Raw genomic sequence first — 21,029 nt, forward strand, 5'->3', positions numbered from 1 at the left:
ATGATATTATCACATTCTTCTATTAATAGTGATACCACACTCCTCCCAGCCCAACAGTGCATTTGCCCTTGACATAGCACACAATGAATTCATGATTACAATACACACACACACACAAAAAAAAAAAAAAATGATACAATCGTTCAAAACATAATGTTGCAATGTACATAAACTCATGTATGAAAGAACCATAATCACTGCATGGAACCATCAATATTTGCATTTGATGATAAACCAGCGATAGCCCAGCACACTGGGGTTATCATCCTTGTATTGTGCATGGCATTCAGTCATGCAAACAGGGTGTCCACATAGATGTTACTTATCTCTTTAAAGGACAAGTTCACCTTCATATACATGTGGATTGAGTGAAGGCAGCAATATTAGTAGAACACATCAGTGAAAGTTTGAGGAAAATTGGACAATCGATGCAGAAGTTATGAATTTTGAAAATTTCTGTGTTGGAACCGCTGGATGAGGAGACTACTAAGGCTCGTGATGTCATATGAGTACAACAGTATAGAGAAAATGTAAAGAAAATTCAACATATTTTCACTTTTTTTCGCATAATAAAAGAGCACTTGACTTGCCTCTTTCTAAAGGCAATGGGAATAATATAACCCATAACATATGTCAGTAACGAGTCAAGGGAATGTGTACTTTTTTCAAAAGATGAAATTTTGTGAAATTCTCTTTATATTTTCCTTGTATTGTTGTACGCATGTGACATCATACACTGCAGTAGTCTTCTCATCCAGCGGTAACTGCACAAAAACTTCAAAAATTCATAACTTTTAAACGGATTGTCCGATTTTCCTCAAACTTTCAATGATGTGTTCTACTAATATTGCTACATTCTCTCAATCCTTATGTTAATGAAGGTGAACTTGTCCTTACAGAATTGTCAGTAGATGAATGCAAATATACAAAACCCAACGAATTGCCATCCACTTTCCACATTAAAATGTCTGATCAGGATTAAATTTGAAATGTGGGGGGGGGGAGAGAAGTATTGTATGAGACAGACTCTTTTAAACATATCTGAATGAGATATTATTTGTTTTAGCCTTGAAGAAGAGCCCAGAAATTTATTTAATTTTACATGGAAAGGAAAACTGTACAAGAGGAACAAGGAAATCATCAAATGAAACATCATGTTTCTCCACTACAACTACAACGATGGTACATGCATATAAGTATCCAGAAATGCAATGTAACCATATCTTGAAAAATGCCATGCCACTTCATGATTGATTGATTTCTTCTTTTTTTTTTACCAAAATAAAAACCATACCTATGGTAAACAGAATGATGGGAATTTGTAAATGGATATCGGACAGAATGTCTAAAAGTTCTGTGACTTTGAAGTTTTATGTTCCATGTTTTCACACGTAGTGACATTGGCAACATTTGTTTTCACACGTAGTGACATTGGCAACATTTGTACACATGTGTAGGTCTACGCACAACAAATTGAGCGATGATTTCAACAACTCACAAATCTTGGTTTATTCACAATACAAATCTTTTTTCTATTTTTTTTTTATCTTTTTGCTTACAACAGAGAAATGTGAGCAACTGCAACCTCTGGATCCCCCTAAAAAGTCATTATTGCAGATTATTACAACACTGCATTAATTTGATATGATGGACTCCAATTATCTCTGTTACTGTAAAAGTGGATATTTTCGCGCGACTGATTTTTCGCGCTAGGCCGGGTCAGAAGAGTTTCGCGTGTTTTTAATTCCGCGGAATCAAGACATCACGCACAGGAACGTATGGCAAGCAAAAATATTCGCATGTTTTTATTTTCGCGCTAGTTTCTGGTTGCGCGAAATGCGCGAAAATTTCAACACCGCGAAAATTTCCACTTTTACAGTAAAGGATTTAATTTCAAATTTAATGATAAGTGGTAAAGATTCTTAGTCAGTGAGTAAACAGCAGCCTTGTAAGGTGACCAGTGATTTTTATCACCTCATCTCCTTGTGTATATTGTGGTTATGACCAAAATATGAAAATGTTATCCAACTTCCTTACTCATGCCTGACCTTAAAGGCAATATTTCTACCATTTGCAGAGTGAAACAAAAACCCAGCTTTAGTGCTTCAAAATAGTTCTAAAATGCGAGTCAGGGATAAAAACAACCAATGTTAACATTTGAAACAGTAATCAATGTTATGTATTGTTAAACAACAAATTGTGAACAGTGTAGCTATAATAAAAATGTTTCCAGACTAAACCATCTACAGGTATGGTTTATTGAGAAAAATACTGATCTATCTCTTTATATTTTGGGCTTTATTGCGAAAATTTTATATGGTAGGATATTTTCTGATACATCAGACCTACTCATATGCGTCAAATGAGGTATCTATAACATTTTTAAGATCACTGCTCCCAAAGGTAAACAGGACCTTTAATAAAACTCCCATCATTCTGATTAGTGTAACCTCTCTCTATCAAAGTCAAGAAGTCAACAGATTTATAGGGAGATGATGTGATCAGATCTTGGAGCGATTTGCCTCCAGAAATAGGAGAAGGGTATTTCCAATACCCTTCATGGTACGGTAGTGAAAAAAACAATCATGTCCTTCCTCCAAAATTCTGTAATATGAATTTTGGTTGACTGACCATTTGATACACATAAGTGGTCTGCTCTTGACACAATGTGACTACAATAAAACAAGATGAAGCTATAAAGCCAGGCTATTAAATAATGGCTGGCTTGTTTTCTACAGGAAGTTTGAAAGTGTTCTGTAATATGACATCGCTTCCTTGAACTTTTCAGCTGTTGCAAAGCCTTCTCTGCCATCTTTTCACATCAAGTCTGGAAATAATGTTGTCTATTTCACATCTATTGATAAATCTTTTTGAATATTTAATCAGTCACTGTTTTTTTTTTCAGTGTATTCAACATCATTTACCTGTCAGGGTTATTTAGAAGCTCCTTTTTCTATGTTAAGAGCAGGATTACCAGTTTTATATACAGCACACAATTACTGGCAATTGTGCTAAACCTACTCATTTTTTTTGTCTGCCCAAGGAGCTTCTTTCCTTCCTTTGTTTGAAATGAAATGTCCGCTCTGTAGTCCCCAGTACCCAATAGATCTACATCTATAGTATTTGTACCTCAGTATTTGCTGTGCATATATATTTTTTTCTTTTTTCGTACTGTCAGTGTCTGTACAGGTGCGGTGGAGCACCCCAATTTGCATCTCATTATCGCCCCATTCTATTTGAATTTCCAACGGGCATCCACGGCTGCCCGAAACTGTGTGCATGAAAAAGTCAAATCTTTACCTTCTCCTTGTGCCGCTATGCGTGCCGCTAGTAAACTCAAACTTCCCACACTATCTAAGTTTTTAAAAACCTTCCTTTTGATGAAAAAATTATGAAATTTGCTGCACTAGAACTTGAGATATTAAAGCGTTTTGAAAATCACCTCTCGCAAAACATGCTCTCTGTTTTTTTCCGACTGGACTATGGCCGGGCTCCAATGTGTCCGAAACTGGCAACGTAAGTTCATCAGGCCTCAATCCATATATGGTGAAAGTTTTCGCTTTGTACCACCTGTACTTTTTGAGAAATCAACTTGTTTCTACAGGGTTTGGAATAGAAAATTGTAGTCGGCGAAACAATTGAAAATGACGTCATTTCTTTTCCCGTAATATTGGGCATGCGTGGTACGTGAGATTCAGGATTTCGTGCTCATTGTTGGTTTGCATGTGACGCAGTCAATTTTGCTGAGTGTCGCACGGCGGTGATTGCTGAGCTGCTGCCGCGCACGCTGCATGCAGCAATGCGTTGTGTGTGCTGTGACATGCAACGCCACAGTGACGCGATTAATTATACATGGGACCGACCTGTACGCTTTGCGTTCGTGTCATTTTTGACATCACCTTCTGTTTTTTTCCGACACAACCGTGGCCGGGAATATTATGGTATGAAATTTAAAATGCAAGCAGATAAATAAATTTCGGTGTACTTTGTTTGAATGGCGCTTTTGTTCCGCAATCACACTTCGTGAATTTTAGGATGATTTTCGAGGCATATTTTTGGTAATTTTGCTCGCCAGGTTTTCGCTAAAATTTCACATTTTATCATTGTCAAATCCTTTAATATGTTATATGTGCATATTCGGACATGTTTTCAAATTCAAACTAACTCAATTTTAATCCGAAAATAGGTTTCCTGAAATTGTTATTAGCTTGAGAAGTTGTTTACTTTTTCTCAACTACGCGAGTACATGTTGTTTACTTTATGCAAATGAGGCTCGGCTGCCGATGGATTTCTGCGAGATAATTGGGGTGCTCCACCGCGCCTGTGTATACTCATGTGTGTTCCCCTATATCTTTTTTCCTCCCTTTTCTTTTCAGATTCTGGATACATTTCCGTCCATATTTTCTCTTCCTACTTGCTCCTCAAATACAAGCCTTGTTTCTGTCCTCACTGACCCTAAGAATTTTGTCACATTAATTGTGTTCTCTGTGAAGCTTTTTGTGTGAACAAATTCACAGTGGTAGATATTGTATGTTGCCCTTTATGTATTCAATTTTGCAAATCTGATCACTATAGGGAATGATGATTTTTTTTTCAATTTTCAATTTATTTTCATATTTCTCACATATATCACAATATAAAGTAAATTGATATGAAATCTATACAGAACATAATTCAAAATAGAACTTCACCAGAATGTTCAAAAGTTTGTCTTGGTATACACAAGGTCTGTATACATGCAAGTTAAACTGAGATCATAATGCGAAAAAATATGATGGGGCCTGCGTAAAAGCAAGCTTGTATGATTCAAACTTATCACCTTAATCTTCATAGACATTTCACCCAGAGTTATTAAAAAAAAAGATCACGACACTCCATAAAAAAATTGAAATACTTGCACAAATTAAAATCACACCATAGACAAGTTTATAAAACTACACTGTACAATGGGTTTATACTTACATGGACCTTGCAGAAATGTTGCAATATAGGCTACTAGTAGTTTTCTGTATTCAAATCTATATATATATATATATTTTTTTTTTTTGAGAACCAAGAAACGGTCTATCCAATCCACCTATATGTATTCCCAATACTTGGCATCCAGTTTGCATTTTATGTACCGGTAGTAGTTGTTGCTATGGTAAGCAGGCATCTGGCAAGCTTCTGGTATAATCTTTGTTATACTTTAGTGTTCATTGAAGGTAACTTGATAGAAAGATTTAGTGAATGAGTCTGTCCACTGGTGCCAGTTGGGGGGGGGGGGGGTAGGGGAAAGGGACCAATTACAGGACCATGGGACCAGATAAAGGACCAATGACAAGACAAACATCTTTAAGGCAATTCTACTAATAATACACACCTACATATTGTATCTGTACATATTTCTTATTACTGGTTAACCAAAGAATAAAGAGAAAGAGAAGTGTAAGAGAAATATACTATAAAGTGAAACAGGCTTAAAAGAAGAATGGAGACAGAAGAAAAAAAGCAAGGAGAAGAAGCAAAAGTTAACGAGTAAAAAGAAAAAAGAAACACAGGAGAGAGGAAAAAAGATGCAAGGGACAGAACAAGTTGGAAGAAGAGAGCAGACCCCAAAGATGGGATGGATTATGGCACAGTACCTACAATGTTACTGGAAGGGAAAACAGAAGGAACATAGAAGAGGGCATCATAATGGAAGAAAAAAAGAAAGAATAAGAAAGAAACTGAAAGCAGTGGTGAAGCTGAAAGAAAACAACAAAAATGGAAGGGAAGGGGTAGAACAATGGCAAAGATGACAATAAGCAAGGACAATAGAGAATGAAAGTGATGTGTCTACTGCTAAGATTATTAGACTAAAGAAAGTCAGTTTTAAAAGCACATGTGCAGAGAACAGCAATCTGCACTGAAGGCCACCATTTGTATGCATGTGAAAGAGCCACTTAAGGCTTCATACCAAATAGAATTTCAATCGAGGCAGTTCCAAATCCATCTGGGCAGCTTGAGAAAATCCCTGGTGTACATAAATTACACAAGTATATGTATAACATTGTTGAATGCTGCTACATTCAGGTGAGAGTACAGTCACATCACAGACGTGATAAAACTTTGGGCCATATCATACGGGTGTATGCAATCTGACTCCCATGGTGGTCAATATTCATGAATACATGTTATTCTATAGTTTATCTTCACAAGATTTCCTATCATTGTGCTGCATAATCATTGACCACACAATATCTACTCACCCCGTCAATGCATCTCATGCACATAAATGCACAAAGATCTGGAGTAAAGTACACTATGACATAAAAGAAGAGACCCCGCGTGTCTAGCACTCCCCAGAGCAGCACATTTTGCCTTTGAAGGCCCTCAACCTGAAGTGAACTATTTCACACAACTTGAGATTCAGGGATTGCTGCAGGCCCCTTTAAAAGGGCATTTTACCGTTTTTTTTTATCTTTTTATATGTTGTTCTTTTAATTCTAAAAGACCCAGCGGTGCAAACAGAATCAAAATTTCATAACGATTAAGTCCGTAATTTAATGTTAAAAATGGAACTTTTTAGGTGAGAATTATGCTAATGAGCTGACGAGCCCAGATGTTATGATGTCACAGGTGCTCTCACTATTACTGATTACAAGTGCTCGCATACGCGTGCGTTAATTCGTATCGAGTAGCAGACGACGCTTAGGCCTAATTTAGCTAGCAGGCGGCGCTTGTGTACTGTTCTATCCATGTAGATATCTCAAATTTCACTAAACCAAATCGCACCAAAATTACAGGATATACTTCATAGCATATTTCAAAGTATTCTCTTATATTTGAAAGAAATCAGTAATCGAGAAGTATCAATATTGACGTCGACTTTCAAGTCGTCACTCAAAAAAAAACTCACTCTTCGCGAGAGATCTTGGCGAACGCAAGATGCACAATCTAGAACTGAAGTTAGCCGACTAGTACTGTGCGAACGGGGAATTTACGCGAGAACTAAACTCAAAAGTGTAATGATTTTTGCGACTTGTGTGATATAGGAACTACATTTTTCATTCAACTTACCACAAATAATTTGTAAATTTATTTATTGCCCCAGATTACTTGAAAGATTCGTCTCATGATATTAAATGGCTAACTTCAGTCTGTGCGTGCGCAGCAGGTAGGTAGGGCCTGGCCGCAATCACTCGTGTTAGTCGTAGACAAAGAGCAGATTATTTTAGCGACGCCGACAGGAAAGTCGACATCTACACTTACGCTTCCCGACATGTGATTTGTTTCCAATTAACGTGAGCTGTTGGATATGAATCATAAAGTATTTCCTGTGAGTTTTGTGCCATTTGGCAAGGTGAATTTTGAGATATCTACACGGATACGGAAATACGCTAGCACTATACCTATGTTACACCAGCGCTGGGATCGCGAAGCGGCGACACTGTGTTACGTGTTAGAATCTGCGTGGTCAGGCCACTCTTCCGAGATATGGGTCCTAGTAGGCCTACTGAAACAAACTGTTAGATCTAACATTAGTCCTTGGTGTAAATAACACCACTATGAGATTTATCTCGACTACAAAACATCGGAAATCCATAAAGCAGATACCGGTACCTTACCTGAAAAATCCAGCACAGGAACAACAGTGCCTGCAGGACAAGGGTCCAGATCTAGATCTGGAGTCTGGACTTTCGTCTGGACTTTCTTCAAGTTCTGGCAGCAGGGGTATGTAACGTTACGCTGTGCCTTATTAGCGCAGTGCACATAGGGCCTACAGCTGCAATGTCGACGGTGAGTGAGTGTAGGGCCTACTCATCAAAACTTGGACTGCCACGTAGAACCTACTCCTTGACTGCACAGTAGTCCTGGTCCTAGTTCTAGTATTTCAGAGTCTATGTGTACTGGGTACCGTTTTCATCTTACTAAGCGTAAATCGTGCGTGCCGTTGAAGAGAGTCTATCTACATTTGGATTTAGATTCACTCAGCCCTCATCTACGTTAGATAGTTTGAACTGGCGAACCATCGCTCGATCATGATCATCAATGCGTAACGTTACTTACACACAGTCTTCTATGGGCAGCACGTTCGGATAACGATGCCAATTTCATTTTGCATATCTGGAATTTCCCCACAAGTTTTATCTAAATAAAAAGCTGTTAAAGAGATTGCTTTTAAAGATTAATAGATATTGTTTAACATGTTTATTATAGCTCCATATTGCAATTATACTAAATAACAGCTTTTGCAGTACTTCGTGTGAGAGTTCATCAGTAAATTGGCATTATGTAGTTCGTCTTGCTAATGTCGGAGTTGTTCACCATGAGCACCTGTGACGTAGGCCAAATTGTGTGGATCGTTCCATGGCTTGCTTGTTTTCATTTTTTTCAAAAAATCATTACAGGCTTATCCTGGGTTTTACAATCCTCTCTTTCCAGTAGAAGGCATCAAAAAATGTAGATTAGAATTATCAGACAATTAGAAAATGTCAGTACAGTTTTCTTTTAATAGGTTTCAACACCCTCCCAATTAGTTATGCCCCTCCCTAGAGCCCCCCCCCCCAGCATCACCACCATATTTACCAGTATAATGTAGTAGTATAAACTCAAACCTCCCTCCCCTGTTTGATGATGCTTGCTATCAAAGTTCTGTTAAAATCCTGACACATTCTAGTGTTAACCAGTTTACAAGAAGAAGATAAAAATGTCAAAAAGTTTAGGCACAATGCAGAACAACTGATGATGAATAGTGAATGATCACATTCTGCTCAGGTGAGTTAAAAATGCATCTTGTTTCATTGCAAGTGAACAAAATAATTACATCCATGCAACTTGTTCATGCATTTAGAGAACTGCAATATCTATTTAAAAAAGAGCAAACCAAACTGCAATCTACATTGTAGCTATTACTTCAACTCTTTTACAGTTGTTCTAAGTTCAGATCAGGCACACATTATTCCAAAAACTATGAAATGAAATTGGATCTCAAAAAAAAAAAATTATAAAATTAAATGAATATCACCAAGATTGAAAAGCAAATCTGACATCAATTGGTAAGAACGACATAGTGTCCATAATCTCCCTCCCCACACCCACACACACTGGCACAGGCAGAATTAGCCCTGAATATTTGTTTACATGATGCTGATCACTGTATTCTTTTTAGGGGTCACGTCAAGTTTGGGGTCATAGTACAATATTGTACCAACGATCTGCAGCCTGCCTCTGATCAAGGTATTTTGTGACAGATTAAACTTCAAAAAAGGTACCAATCTGTCCAGAGTTAACACACACATCACACCTTTCCACAAAATGTCATTTTTTTTTAATGAGAAGTGCACATTCCTTTGATTTGTCACTGACGTATACATGTTAAAGGCATTCCTCCTGATTTCTGAAATAGGTATTAAAGTCAAATGCTCTTTCACTATGCTAGAAAAATAAAAAACATTATATTGATTTTTTCTTTATATTGTTGTTCATAATTACATCATGAAATGTAGTAGCAGTCTCTTTAACCAACCATGATGACTAAAAAAATGTTGAAAATTCATAACTTTTGAACGGATTGTGCACTTTTCCTTAAACGTTCACTGATGTGTTCTAATGAAATTGCTGCTTTCACTCAATCCATTCGATATTTGGGTTTTAGTTTCCCCTACAGAAAGAGAATAAGATTTTTGGTCACAGTAATAGATTACAGACAAAATGTTCTTGTTCATTGTTTGTTTGTTTTTTTTTTCGCCTTAATACAGTTCTCATCAATAAGTCCCAATGCAAGAAAATTACCACTACTTATCATTTGTGTACAAGAGCAGGCTGACTGCACACTCTCCATAGACACAATGCATATAGGTACCAAGAAGCACTGAACATCATTATTGGCTGTCTAGATTATTTAGATTCAGTGTTCCAGCTCATTTGGACGCAAGCTGATTTACTCTCAAGTTTTGTTTGATTCAATGGCATACATGTATCATTCTCAGTTTCACCAGTGAATACTCCTCTCAGTGTGGTTAAAAAAAAAAAAAAAATGATCTTGTGATCATGAGACAGATACTCAGAACACTTTTGAAATACTGATCATTAGTGATCGGGATGATATGTTGTCACATGGTCCAAAGATGTTTTAATACATTACTTTCCATCATTCTAATTGTCAGAGCTTTCATACTCTGCATCCTATTTCACGACAAGTTTTATCAATATCTTGCCCTATTTCACAACACTTTTCACTGGAGTACAATTCTTCTTTGTCTGACAAAGTGAAGATGGGGGGGGGGGACCACATCTTGTAAACTTTGAGAATGGAAAATCTTTAGTCCAATTAATTCGTTCAGCTTCAGTTTAGACTGCAAGGATGACGTGAAATTAACCATCATTGCAGAGATACAATGTTATCATCACTTACGTCTATGTCGCTGTACGAAGGATGCTGGCGGGCACCCGCAAGGAGAGGTTCCTTCTCCATTCTACCACGGTGTCCTGGTGCTTGGTGTGAATCTCCAGACCCCTCTCTCGGTCAGGACAAACTGAGCTAGCTTCACAGTCCACGCCTGGCTTTTAGACTATCGATGAGGGCCTCTGGTCCAGTCCTTGCTGCAGCTGTGAATTATTCGGAAATCCACTAATGAATGAATGTTTCCAGAGAAATTCGGCCAAAGTGTGTGTGCGTGCATGTCTGGGTGTGTGTGTGTGTGTGTGTGTGTGTAAAGGTAGGTAAAGGGGAGGGGTGGAAAGGGGGACAGGTATAAGGGGGTCTGAAGAATGGAGGGTAGAAGAGACAGGAAAAATGTAGAGGTAGGCCCACAGGGTTGGGAAGGGCAGCTTTGGGGGGGGGGGGGAGTTAGTGGGGAAGGGGTGATCAGCTTCTTGTGGGGGGGGGGGGCAGGGATCTTTTTTCTTAGGGGATGGGGGGGGGGGTAACCCTGGGGCACTGTAACCAGGGCACTGGCACTGTAACCGGGCACTGTGACCAGTGACACCGTGACATGTACGTGTTGGGGTCGCTGGTGCGGTTAGGGGGTCGGGGACTGCAGGTCATGGGGGTTAAGAATACCCTTTTTCTTTTTCATTTCTTTCTTTTTAATTTTTCCAAAGTGCCATTCCCCAATTTGGTTGCCCCTGGTTAATACAAGGGTCTGACCTATACTGTGGTTCAATATACATGCCTTGATACTGGTACCGGTCCAACAGCCCATGCACCATGTATTGTTGGACCTACCCTCATTGACCACTTTCTGATTAAATACCTTGTATTAGAAAATATATCCCTCAGTTTTGCCTTAATTTCATTCCATTTGAGGCAGAAAATACCACAGATTCATATCCCCAGCTCAGAATGTTGACTCATAGCATATGCACGGAATTATCGGCGACAAACACATGACTGACACGTGACATTTTTTAATGTACACCGGCGCAAGCTCATCATTTTAATCGACCGCCCATTTTCTCATTGAAAAGCACAATCCAGGGAATGGGCAAATACGTGTTATCAATAATTACATGTAAACTTTATTACTCATGAGGTATCTCCCTCATTTCTCTTGATTTGTATTCATGTTCAAATGTTCCAGCGTATTGCGCCCCGTCCCACATGTACTTTTGATTTTACGTGAGAAAGCCATTGCGCAAGAGTGGTCGATCTAAATTTGTAAAAATAGGTGGTTGATGAGAAGTAGACTTGCTATACACTTGTAGAATGTGGTGCTTGAACCTTCAAGTGCTACTGTAGATTCACTTCTACTACACAACCAAACTGTACCAAAATCATGGAAAATACTTCATGTTACAGTAGCTTATCTATTCTAATCACTCACTACCTAGACACAGTCCAGTCGCTGTAATAACGCACATGGCATCTGGTCGGGCTAATCCCTCACATAAAGTTAAATTGATTGAATCAGAAAGTGTTGATAATAAAGTGGGAGTTAGTGTCCACTTCACAGCGTAAAATACTTACTTGACTACGCCAGGCTGACGATGGACTGGATTCAGGTAGATTTATACAGGTGTATGCCTTGTAGTTCTTTCCTTTCCCAAATCGTGTGTCTATCAGCATCAAGTAAAGGTCGTGGGGGTCAATTGTCACCTGATATAGAGCTGGATGTGTCAGTCAGGTGACCCCCTAGTCATGTTAAAGTCACAGTCCGGGTCTGGTTAAGGTCGTGAGGTACAGTAGATAAGAGGGGAAGTTAAAACCAACCATCCCCCCAAACCAAATCCCACTACAATAATATGATAGAAAGTCTATTTATATTGATGTTGACTTGCATGCCACTGGCACTGCTAAAAACAACTCAATCTTTGCAAACGATTTCGGCATACACTGTCTGCACAATCTGAAACAGATAATGGCAAGAGTTCCTTTTAAGACAGCCACCCAAAAGTGAGTGTGTGCATCCGTGCGTATCGCAAGCAAGGTTAGGCTAGGTAAAGTTGTATAGATCTGCACCTGATTTAGTACTAGTGTGATCGGGGTGGCTGTCTCAAAAGGAAGTCTTTCCCAGTACTAAATTATCAACATGATCAATAACGTCGTGGTTACCATTATTGTATATTAAATCAAGAATCTTCAATCTATTGAAGGAGGCAGACTTAATCAGAAGAAGAAGAAGAAGAAATCAGTGGTTTATAGTAAAATCTGTTTGGGTGTGTTGCATGTTGTGCACATTTAATTAATAACGCACATTGACATGAGATGTGCGTAGCCAAAAAGGAAATCATGACATAATCGACAGACTTACACTGCACTCACTTGCTCTAAATCCAGATCAAATTGTGGCTTACAGCTGCTAGCATCTACTGTATGTCTCCCCAGTCGTAGCCCGTGACTTGACTGCGATCTTTGCGACCGTACTGACGACCGACTAACGTTACGGGTACACAACCGGGTGCACACACGGTCTTATTTGCCATGCAACGCAACGGGAGCTGACAGTTACTAGCGCCGAGGCCTAGGCTTTGACATCTCGCTCCAACAGGTTCAGTAACAGCTGCTGCTAGCTGCTCCACTCTTTTTCTCGTGCATGGAGTGTGTTTGTGAACATACACTGCTTGCATGCTGTGTGCGTGGTACACACGCATCACGTGCGAGCTTCAGATCCAGGCGAAGGCCGGTGCGAAGGCCTGTCATTTTTCGGCGCTTTATGTCGCTAGCTGGCGCTAATCCTTTTTCTCAGCGCGAGTTGCAACCCGCTCTGCATTTTCTTGCTGCGCTTCCATATTCCTCGTGAGAAATTTCGATCACAAGTACTGGTAGATCGCAGGTAATCAGTAATCAAACACAACCGGCCAGTCACTTAGTGCCGAATGTGTGAGATTAATGAAGGATGGCGATATTAGACTTGATAAAACAATAAAGCAAATTAGTTATACTAACAGTGTCTGTATGGCGTCAAAATAATGAAGTAAAAAGATCGACGGCATTGACCGCTAATTATTTATTTTTATCTCTTCCTCTCGCAATTGGAGCATATTCTGCACAACACCTGAAGGAAGGTTGTTTTCTTGTCTTTGTCCTCGACGGGGAGGGGGGGGGGAGGTAACTAAATGTATTTTAACAAAGAAAAAACAAAGAAACATTACTGCATGATTAGGGCTTTGCTTTGATTGTGATGACAGTGTCAAAAGTCTAAAATGCTGCTAAAGTTTCACTTTGTAAATTGATTATCTCCTGGAGTCGGTTCCCTTCGACACTTTCATTTATTAATGAGTTCTCTCGTTCAAATAAGATTGAAGTGCGTCGAGTTGTTTATGTTACAACTGATCGATGAAGGGCAATTTGTCAATCAGTTGAGATCAATCAGTTGCAAAGTTTCATCGTCACCACGAACTCAGATCAGTTTTGCTGTACTCGCAATTTTCCCTATTATGTTACCCGATGGGTATCCCCTTTTCTGGGGGATACCCATTGTAACATATATATAGGGACATTAATGATTCCCAAAACTGTCATATAGTTTTGTATTGTCGAAATATTACGTTTTGCGTTATATGACACTCAAAAAACAGCATTATTATTCTCTTTGGTCGAAAAATGATTTAGACTGAGGTGAAGTAATACAAGGAGCTGCGGAGACTTTGATGGGGCCATTTTGCTGTACTGGCGGGACACACAATAATTATTACAGATAAGTAACATGAGTTACGTTCAGACGGGAGCCCTTAACCTCGAAGTTAGGAAGCTTCGAGGTTAGAGCTTGTAGTTAGGGACCGTGAAGACGCACTCGTAGTTAGGGGGCAAGAGCTAAACCTCGAAGTTTCTTAACCTCGAGGTTAGGGCCTGCCGTCTGAACGTAACTATTATAGTGTACTGTAATTTTGGGATTTTTTATGCTTTCCGGCTCCTTTCGATCACATTTGAATTCATCAACCAGTATACACTGCAGTTTCGGTTACCCTATAAAATCTTGATAACTGTATCCTATAGGCTCGTTACACATTAACACATGATTGTGTAAATAATATGAATATGTAGGCCTATCATTTTTCATAAAGATGTTTTGTACACGTAGGCCCTATATTCTTTGTTGAAAATGAAAATGAATTAACGAACATTAATGAATAAATGAAACATAAATTTATGCAAAATCACGACTTCTCATTATGTATAGGTATAAATGATCGCTGGTATCCTATTATTCATGTGCCGTGTATAATTATGTATCAATCAGCATTATAAATCATAGCGCCACTCGCATATACATAGGCCTAGATATCACAACCACCCCCCCCCCCCCCACACACACACACGTCTATGCCACTGTCACTATCAATTATATACTTTGTGTATCTTTGTCACTAATAAGAATGCCGCTGTCACCTTCGTGGTTTAGTTTTGACTGAAGAAATGTGTCTCGAGATATGATAGACGATACACATCATAGATTATCAATAAAGTAGAAGTGATCTCGCGAAGAAAATGGTTTATATCTAGACATAAACTTATTTTAATCACCTCAAAGTTTAACTAGCACCATAGAATATAGAATACATCCAAGTAATAATGCACACATTATCACATCTAATGAAGACACGTTTGATGATAAACATAAAAAAGTGTAATGAAAACCATCGCGATCAATCAAAGTGACAGTCATAGGCCTAATTTGCTTTACGAGGAAATACTTTCAACCTAAGTAAAAACTCGTGTCAGCATCGTGATTGAAAGCTGTTAGCATGGGCGTAAATTCCGGGGGGATAGTGGGGGGGGGGGGATGGCCTGTACAATCACCCCCCCCCCCTGAAATTTGAGGGAAAAATGGAGGAAGCAGAAATGTGATTGTATCAATTTGGGCATATAGTGCATGACGTTCGTACGCCCGCCTTCAGACAAGTAACAGAGCTGAACAGTATTCTATCTTACTAATATAGGATGTATACATAATTTTCTCAAGCGCTCGCTCGCTTCGCTCGCTCGCGAAGAAAGTATTGATAATATCGACATACACTGTAAGGTATGGCCCAGACGTTGACAACGTCAAATAAACATGCTATGACGCGAGCAACTCGGGACCATCTGCAAAATATGTACGAAAACTAACAAACAAACAATAACAAAAACTCAAATATACCGTCATAATTGAACCTCCCTCCATTTCCTGAATCATTCCCGAAAAACGATGATGACTTTGATGACTCACTCTGGATACAATCTATGGGCATACCCAGGGATGATCAGGGGCGTCGAATCTATTTCGGGGGGGGGGGGAGGGGGGCAAAAGGGGCATTTGCCCGCCCCTACGAAAGTGTTGGGGGCAGACAAATCATTTGTCCCCCAAGCAATTCCCGAGATGAGGACAAATCTCGAACTTTCTTTATGGAAAATTGTCCAAATACCTCCAGAACTATGCACCAGATCGTTGAATTGCAATCATAAACATGCAAAAGCTCCGCTATACCGGATCAATTTCGATAGACTTTGTACACTTTTGAGATTGACGTATATATTTCATAATAATTTATCAAAGAGTGTGCAGCAGATCTTTCACTTACAAAAGCTCCCTCATTATTTATGCAGAGGCGTCGATGGGGGGGGGGGGGTGGTTTCCCCATAAAAGTATTGGGACAAACATATCATTTTGCTCCTCCTCGTAACTCCCGAGATGTGGAAAATGTTCTTACTTTTTTGATAGAAAACGGTCTAGATATTTCACCCAAAGATGACTGAATTTCAATTCTGAAAATACAAAATCTCCCTCGCGTAAGAGGGGGATAGGACTACCCCCCTCCCATACCCTCCCCGTTCAGTCCTTTCTAATTAATACACTTTAGATTGACGGATTTTTAAATGTTTCATCTAAAGTGTGCACCTGGTCTGTTACTTCAGTTTAAAAAATGCAAAAGTTCCTTGGGTGGGAGGAGATATCTAGACTACACTTTCAATTAATGGAGGGTCCCCCCCCCCCCCCCGAAAAAACAAACAAACAGTATACACTTCTGTGATTGAAATTTTGCCAGATTACCTCATAAATGTGTTTACGAGATATTTTCATCTGAATTCTAAAAATGCAAAGGCACCCTCTCGATCCTGGAGGACGGGGGGGGGGGGGGGGGTGGGCGCAGACGGGGGAGGGGGAGGGGCAAACACATCATTTTGATCCCCAATGATTCCCGAAATGAAGAAAAATTTCTTGCGTTTTTTATAGAAAACTGCATGATCCAAAGTGTGCAAAAAAAAAAAAATCTGAATAATTCTGAGTGCACAAAATGTATCACTTTTATTCCGAAAATTCGAAAGTTCCTTCGTTGTTACAAGGGAATATCCCCTTTTAATCAATCCTTTCCTCGCTCACTTCCCCATCACGGATAAGTTTTTTTTTTTTTTTTTTTATTTCCCAAATATTCCATCAAAAATGCGTATACGAGATATCTCAATTTCAACTTTAAAAAGGTAAAAACTCCCTCGTACGGAAAGGGTGGTGATAGCACTGGCCCACGCCCTCTCCCTGCTCGCCTGTCCCTCCCCCTCCCCGCCCCCATGCATACAAAGTAGACTGTGGCTACACTTTGAACACAGACAGTTTTCCAAATAATGCCACAAAATATGTGCACCAAAACGTTTAAATGCAATCAGAAAATGCAGAATCTCCTTCGTGTAGGAAGGGGGAATAGGGCTTATCCCCTCCCACCTTCTCTGATTGACAAATTTCCAGATATTCCAACAAAAGTGTGCACCAGATTGTTGAATTTCAGTTCTAAAAACTGAAAAAAGCTCCCTCGCATATAGGAGACGTATCTTGCCACCCTCCCATTGCTTGGTCCCTTCTGTAGACTTATAGTACACTTTAGGGAATGACAATTTCCGAATTTTCCACAAAAAGTGTGCTTTAGATCGCTTTATTTCAATTCTAATAACGCAAAATGTCCGTCGAGTGGGAGGGAAATCGACCTCCTTACACTTTCCCCCCAAGCCCCAAGCCCTTTTGTGCTTGCTTTTTCTGTTTGAATTGCTTAACAGACAGCATTCATGATAATTATTCATCACAAAAATTAATACAATGAGTTTATTTGAAAAATACTATGTTATAGGCAAATTTGTTGTTCATTGTAATCTACATCAAAATATTCTGCTACTTTAAACAAGTTGGACTCTTTCAAGTCGATAAAACATGCAAATATGCATAAAATTGCACCAAAACAACATCAAAATGCAAAAAAGTTCTCACCGTGCATAGGACACCCCCTCCCACCCCCCCCCCCCCTCCGCCGCCCTCGATCGCTCCGCTCGCTCGGGCTCTCATGACATTCAGTGGAAGAATTAATACAAGAAGTTTATTTGTACCATTTAAGGTAAATTGTTCAATAATAATCAACATCAAAATATTTTGATATCTTAAACAAGTGGAACTGTTTCAAGTCGATAAAACACGCAAAAACATGTATCAAACTGCACCATTTACAACATCAAGATGCAAAAGGTTCTCACCGTGGGAGGGGGAACATCCCCCTCCCACAACCCCCCCCCCCCTCGCTCACTCCGCTCGCTCAGGTTTGGTCGCGTTCATGATATTCAATGTATGAATTAATACAAGAAGTTTATCTATATGATACCATTTTATAGCCAAATTGTTTAATAATAATCGTCATTAAATTATATTGCTACCTTAAACAAGTGGGACCGTTTCAAGTCAATAAAACAAGCAAAAAACATGCATCAAATTGCACCATGTTCAACATCAAAATGCAATAAGTTCTCACGTGGGGGGGGGGGGGGGACACCCCCTCCCACCCCTGCTCCCTCGCTCCCTCCGCTCGCTCGGGATCCGTCGCGTTCATGATGTTCAGTGTAATAATTAATACAAGAAGTTTATTCAATAATGATCCAATTTTATATAAAGGCAAAATTGTTCAATGATAATCTACATCAAAATGTACTGCTACCTTAAACATGTGGGACTGTTTCAAGTCGATAAAACAACGCAAAAAAAAATGCATCATATCAATTGCACCATGTACAACATCAAAAGGCAAAAAAAAAAAAAAAATCTCACTGTGGGAGGGGGACACCCCCGCCCCCTCGCTCCCTCCGCTCGCTCGGGCTCGGTCGTGTTCATGATATTCAGTGTAATAATTAGTACAAGAAGTTTGTTTAAATCATACAATTTTATAGGCAAAATTGTTCAATAGTAATCTACATCAAAATGAACTGCTACCTTAATCATGTGGGACTGTTTTAAGTCGATAAAACACGCAAAAAAAAAAAATGCATCAAATTGCACCATTTACAACATCAAAATGCAAAAAGTTCTCACCGTGGGAGGGGGAAACCCCCTCCCACACCCTTCCCCCCTCGCTCGCTTCGCTCCCTCGCATTTAACTATACTCCCCCTATAAGATCAAAGCCTGGCTACGCCGGTGGTAGGCCCCACTATTTAGTAGGCCTTCACATTGATGTCGCACAGGCGGAGCAAGAGCTGAAATACCACGATTTAGTCATTCAATTATATATGAATACTTCACTTTCTTACTTTTTTTTTTTTTAAGGAAAACAATCCTGAATTTCAATAAAAGTGTGCACCAGATCGCTGAATTTCAGGTCTGAAAATGCAAAATCTTCCTTGTGTGGGAGGGGGATACCCACTTCCCACACCCTCCCCCCGCTCGGTCGCTCCGCTCCCTCGCACAGATATTTCAAAAACAAAAAAGGGCATTCATACTTTTAAGGTATGATTTTCTGCCGAATAGTCATCTGACAAGCAAGCAAGCAAAAAAAAAAAAAAAAGAGCAACAACAAGAACAAAAATCTATATTTTTGCTGCCACCTTCCTCCCACTTTACATGCAAAAGAGTGGGACATTCGATCACTGTAAAAGTGTGTGTGTGAGGGGGGGGGGGGGGCACCAAGTATATTTTCAAGTGGACGGAGACTATTATGTTAATGTATGTTGTTTGCAATAGTGAATTATTAAGGAATCCGATATGATAAATAATGAAAGTGAAATGTAGAGTGCGCCAAGGCCTTTTCATCACGGCCTTTACGTTTGTGTAGATGTAAACAATTATACGCAATGTTTAAGATTATAATCATACAATGATGTTTGCAGATGGCACCTTGCATGTATCTTAATGATATTCATGAAAGGTAAAATTTCATCTACAAAATAATTCTGATAATGAATTATCTAATGATCAAAGGTAAAGATTTACATTTGGACAATTTTATCGCAACTACAATAATATCCTTATGGGTGTGACACCTATGCACCTTAACAAACTGAACTGGAACGCATCAGCACATAAGTATACTGCCGTCGTATATATAAATGGTCAAAATATAGGAATATTTCATAGACTGTACGACCATTCTTTTAAGAAATAATTTGATTCTTCTCTTTATACCTTTGTAATTCCACATTTAAATTATTGTGCAAAAGCCTGCTTTGGCATAATGTCAGGAGCATAGGTGATACTTTTATTGCAGATAAAACGGTCCCTATATTTATCACAGTCATTTATTTGATTTCATTTTATTTCTGCATTCCTGTTCCATATACAAGAATAATATTCTGTCTTGCCCACACATAGCCGAATATTATATCAATTTCATTTTTTTTTTCGTATTTCTCGATGGAAAATACATAAAATATAACAAAATATAATAATACAGAATGTCCAGCTTGGATATATACGAAAAAAAAAATACAAACATAGTACATATAGCGGTCGATGCGTCATTCTCAATCAAAGTAAAAGAATGCAAAGAGAAATACGATGGAACCTACTAAAAAGCAAAGCTTGTTGAGTGTAGGTCGCAACAAAAGCCTAGTGTATCAAAGAACAGGATGAGGAGCACGGGTACATCTAAAGACCAAACTAAAGGATAAACAAAAGAGAATGACTATTAATACTTTGGGGTACAGAATATTCTTCTCACATAATTTTATGTGTATGATACAATGAGAACAAGTAACTACTTGCTGCAGTATAGCAGTTGCTCTAATAACAATTGTGACATGGGAGTGATAATGTGAATGTGACATATAAGGATTTAAACATTCCGGCTTCCATTGACACGGGGAAAGAGTCGGAAATGGAAGACATGAATCAACAATTCCTATTATGTGATATACCAGTCAGCTGCAATGCGGCTTGAAAAAGGAAAGAAAGAAAGAAGGGGAAACCATGACGCTATGTGACGCGACCGAATGTCTTACTAGAAGAGGAAGGAAAAACACCGATTGGCAGGAATTTGAGAGAGCATGCAACTCTGTTCAGATACATGGCAACAACCGAGCAGTATATACATCCATGAGCATGATAAAAAGGAGTGTTAGTGCACTTGTGTGTTGTATACATGCTGTCTTAAGTTTACGCTTGAAGGATGATAATGACAAACAGCTTGTAACTTCTGTTGGGAGATCATTCTAATATTTTGGACCTGTATACATAATTGTGTTTTTAACGAAAATTGTTCGAGTGAGTGGAAGGTGATAAGCATCACTCTGGCGAGTTGGATAGTGGTGGACAGAATATTGTTTCTTATGAACATCTGAAGGGTTTGTTTGCAAAAACCGATAAGTCCATTTGTGAAGATTTTGAAGTACGATCTCTGTCAT

The 21,029-nt window shown here is 39.0% G+C and overlaps 1 protein-coding gene across 1 annotated transcript in view; it reads right to left on the reverse strand.

Moving 5' to 3' along the window:
* The window catches only part of LOC140231375 (H(+)/Cl(-) exchange transporter 7-like), a 47,335-nt gene extending 36,766 nt beyond the window's left edge, over window positions 1-10,569 (reverse strand). The window contains exon 1 of the mRNA XM_072311500.1: window positions 10,379-10,569. Within this exon, the coding sequence (XP_072167601.1) occupies window positions 10,379-10,438 (60 nt within the window). The 5' untranslated portion in view covers window positions 10,439-10,569. The remainder of the gene's footprint in view (window positions 1-10,378) is intronic.
* Window positions 10,570-21,029: the final 10,460 nt, after the last annotated feature.

Source organism: Diadema setosum, chromosome 8, assembly GCF_964275005.1.
Source record: "Diadema setosum chromosome 8, eeDiaSeto1, whole genome shotgun sequence".
NCBI classification, from domain to species: Eukaryota; Metazoa; Echinodermata; class Echinoidea; order Diadematoida; family Diadematidae; genus Diadema; species Diadema setosum.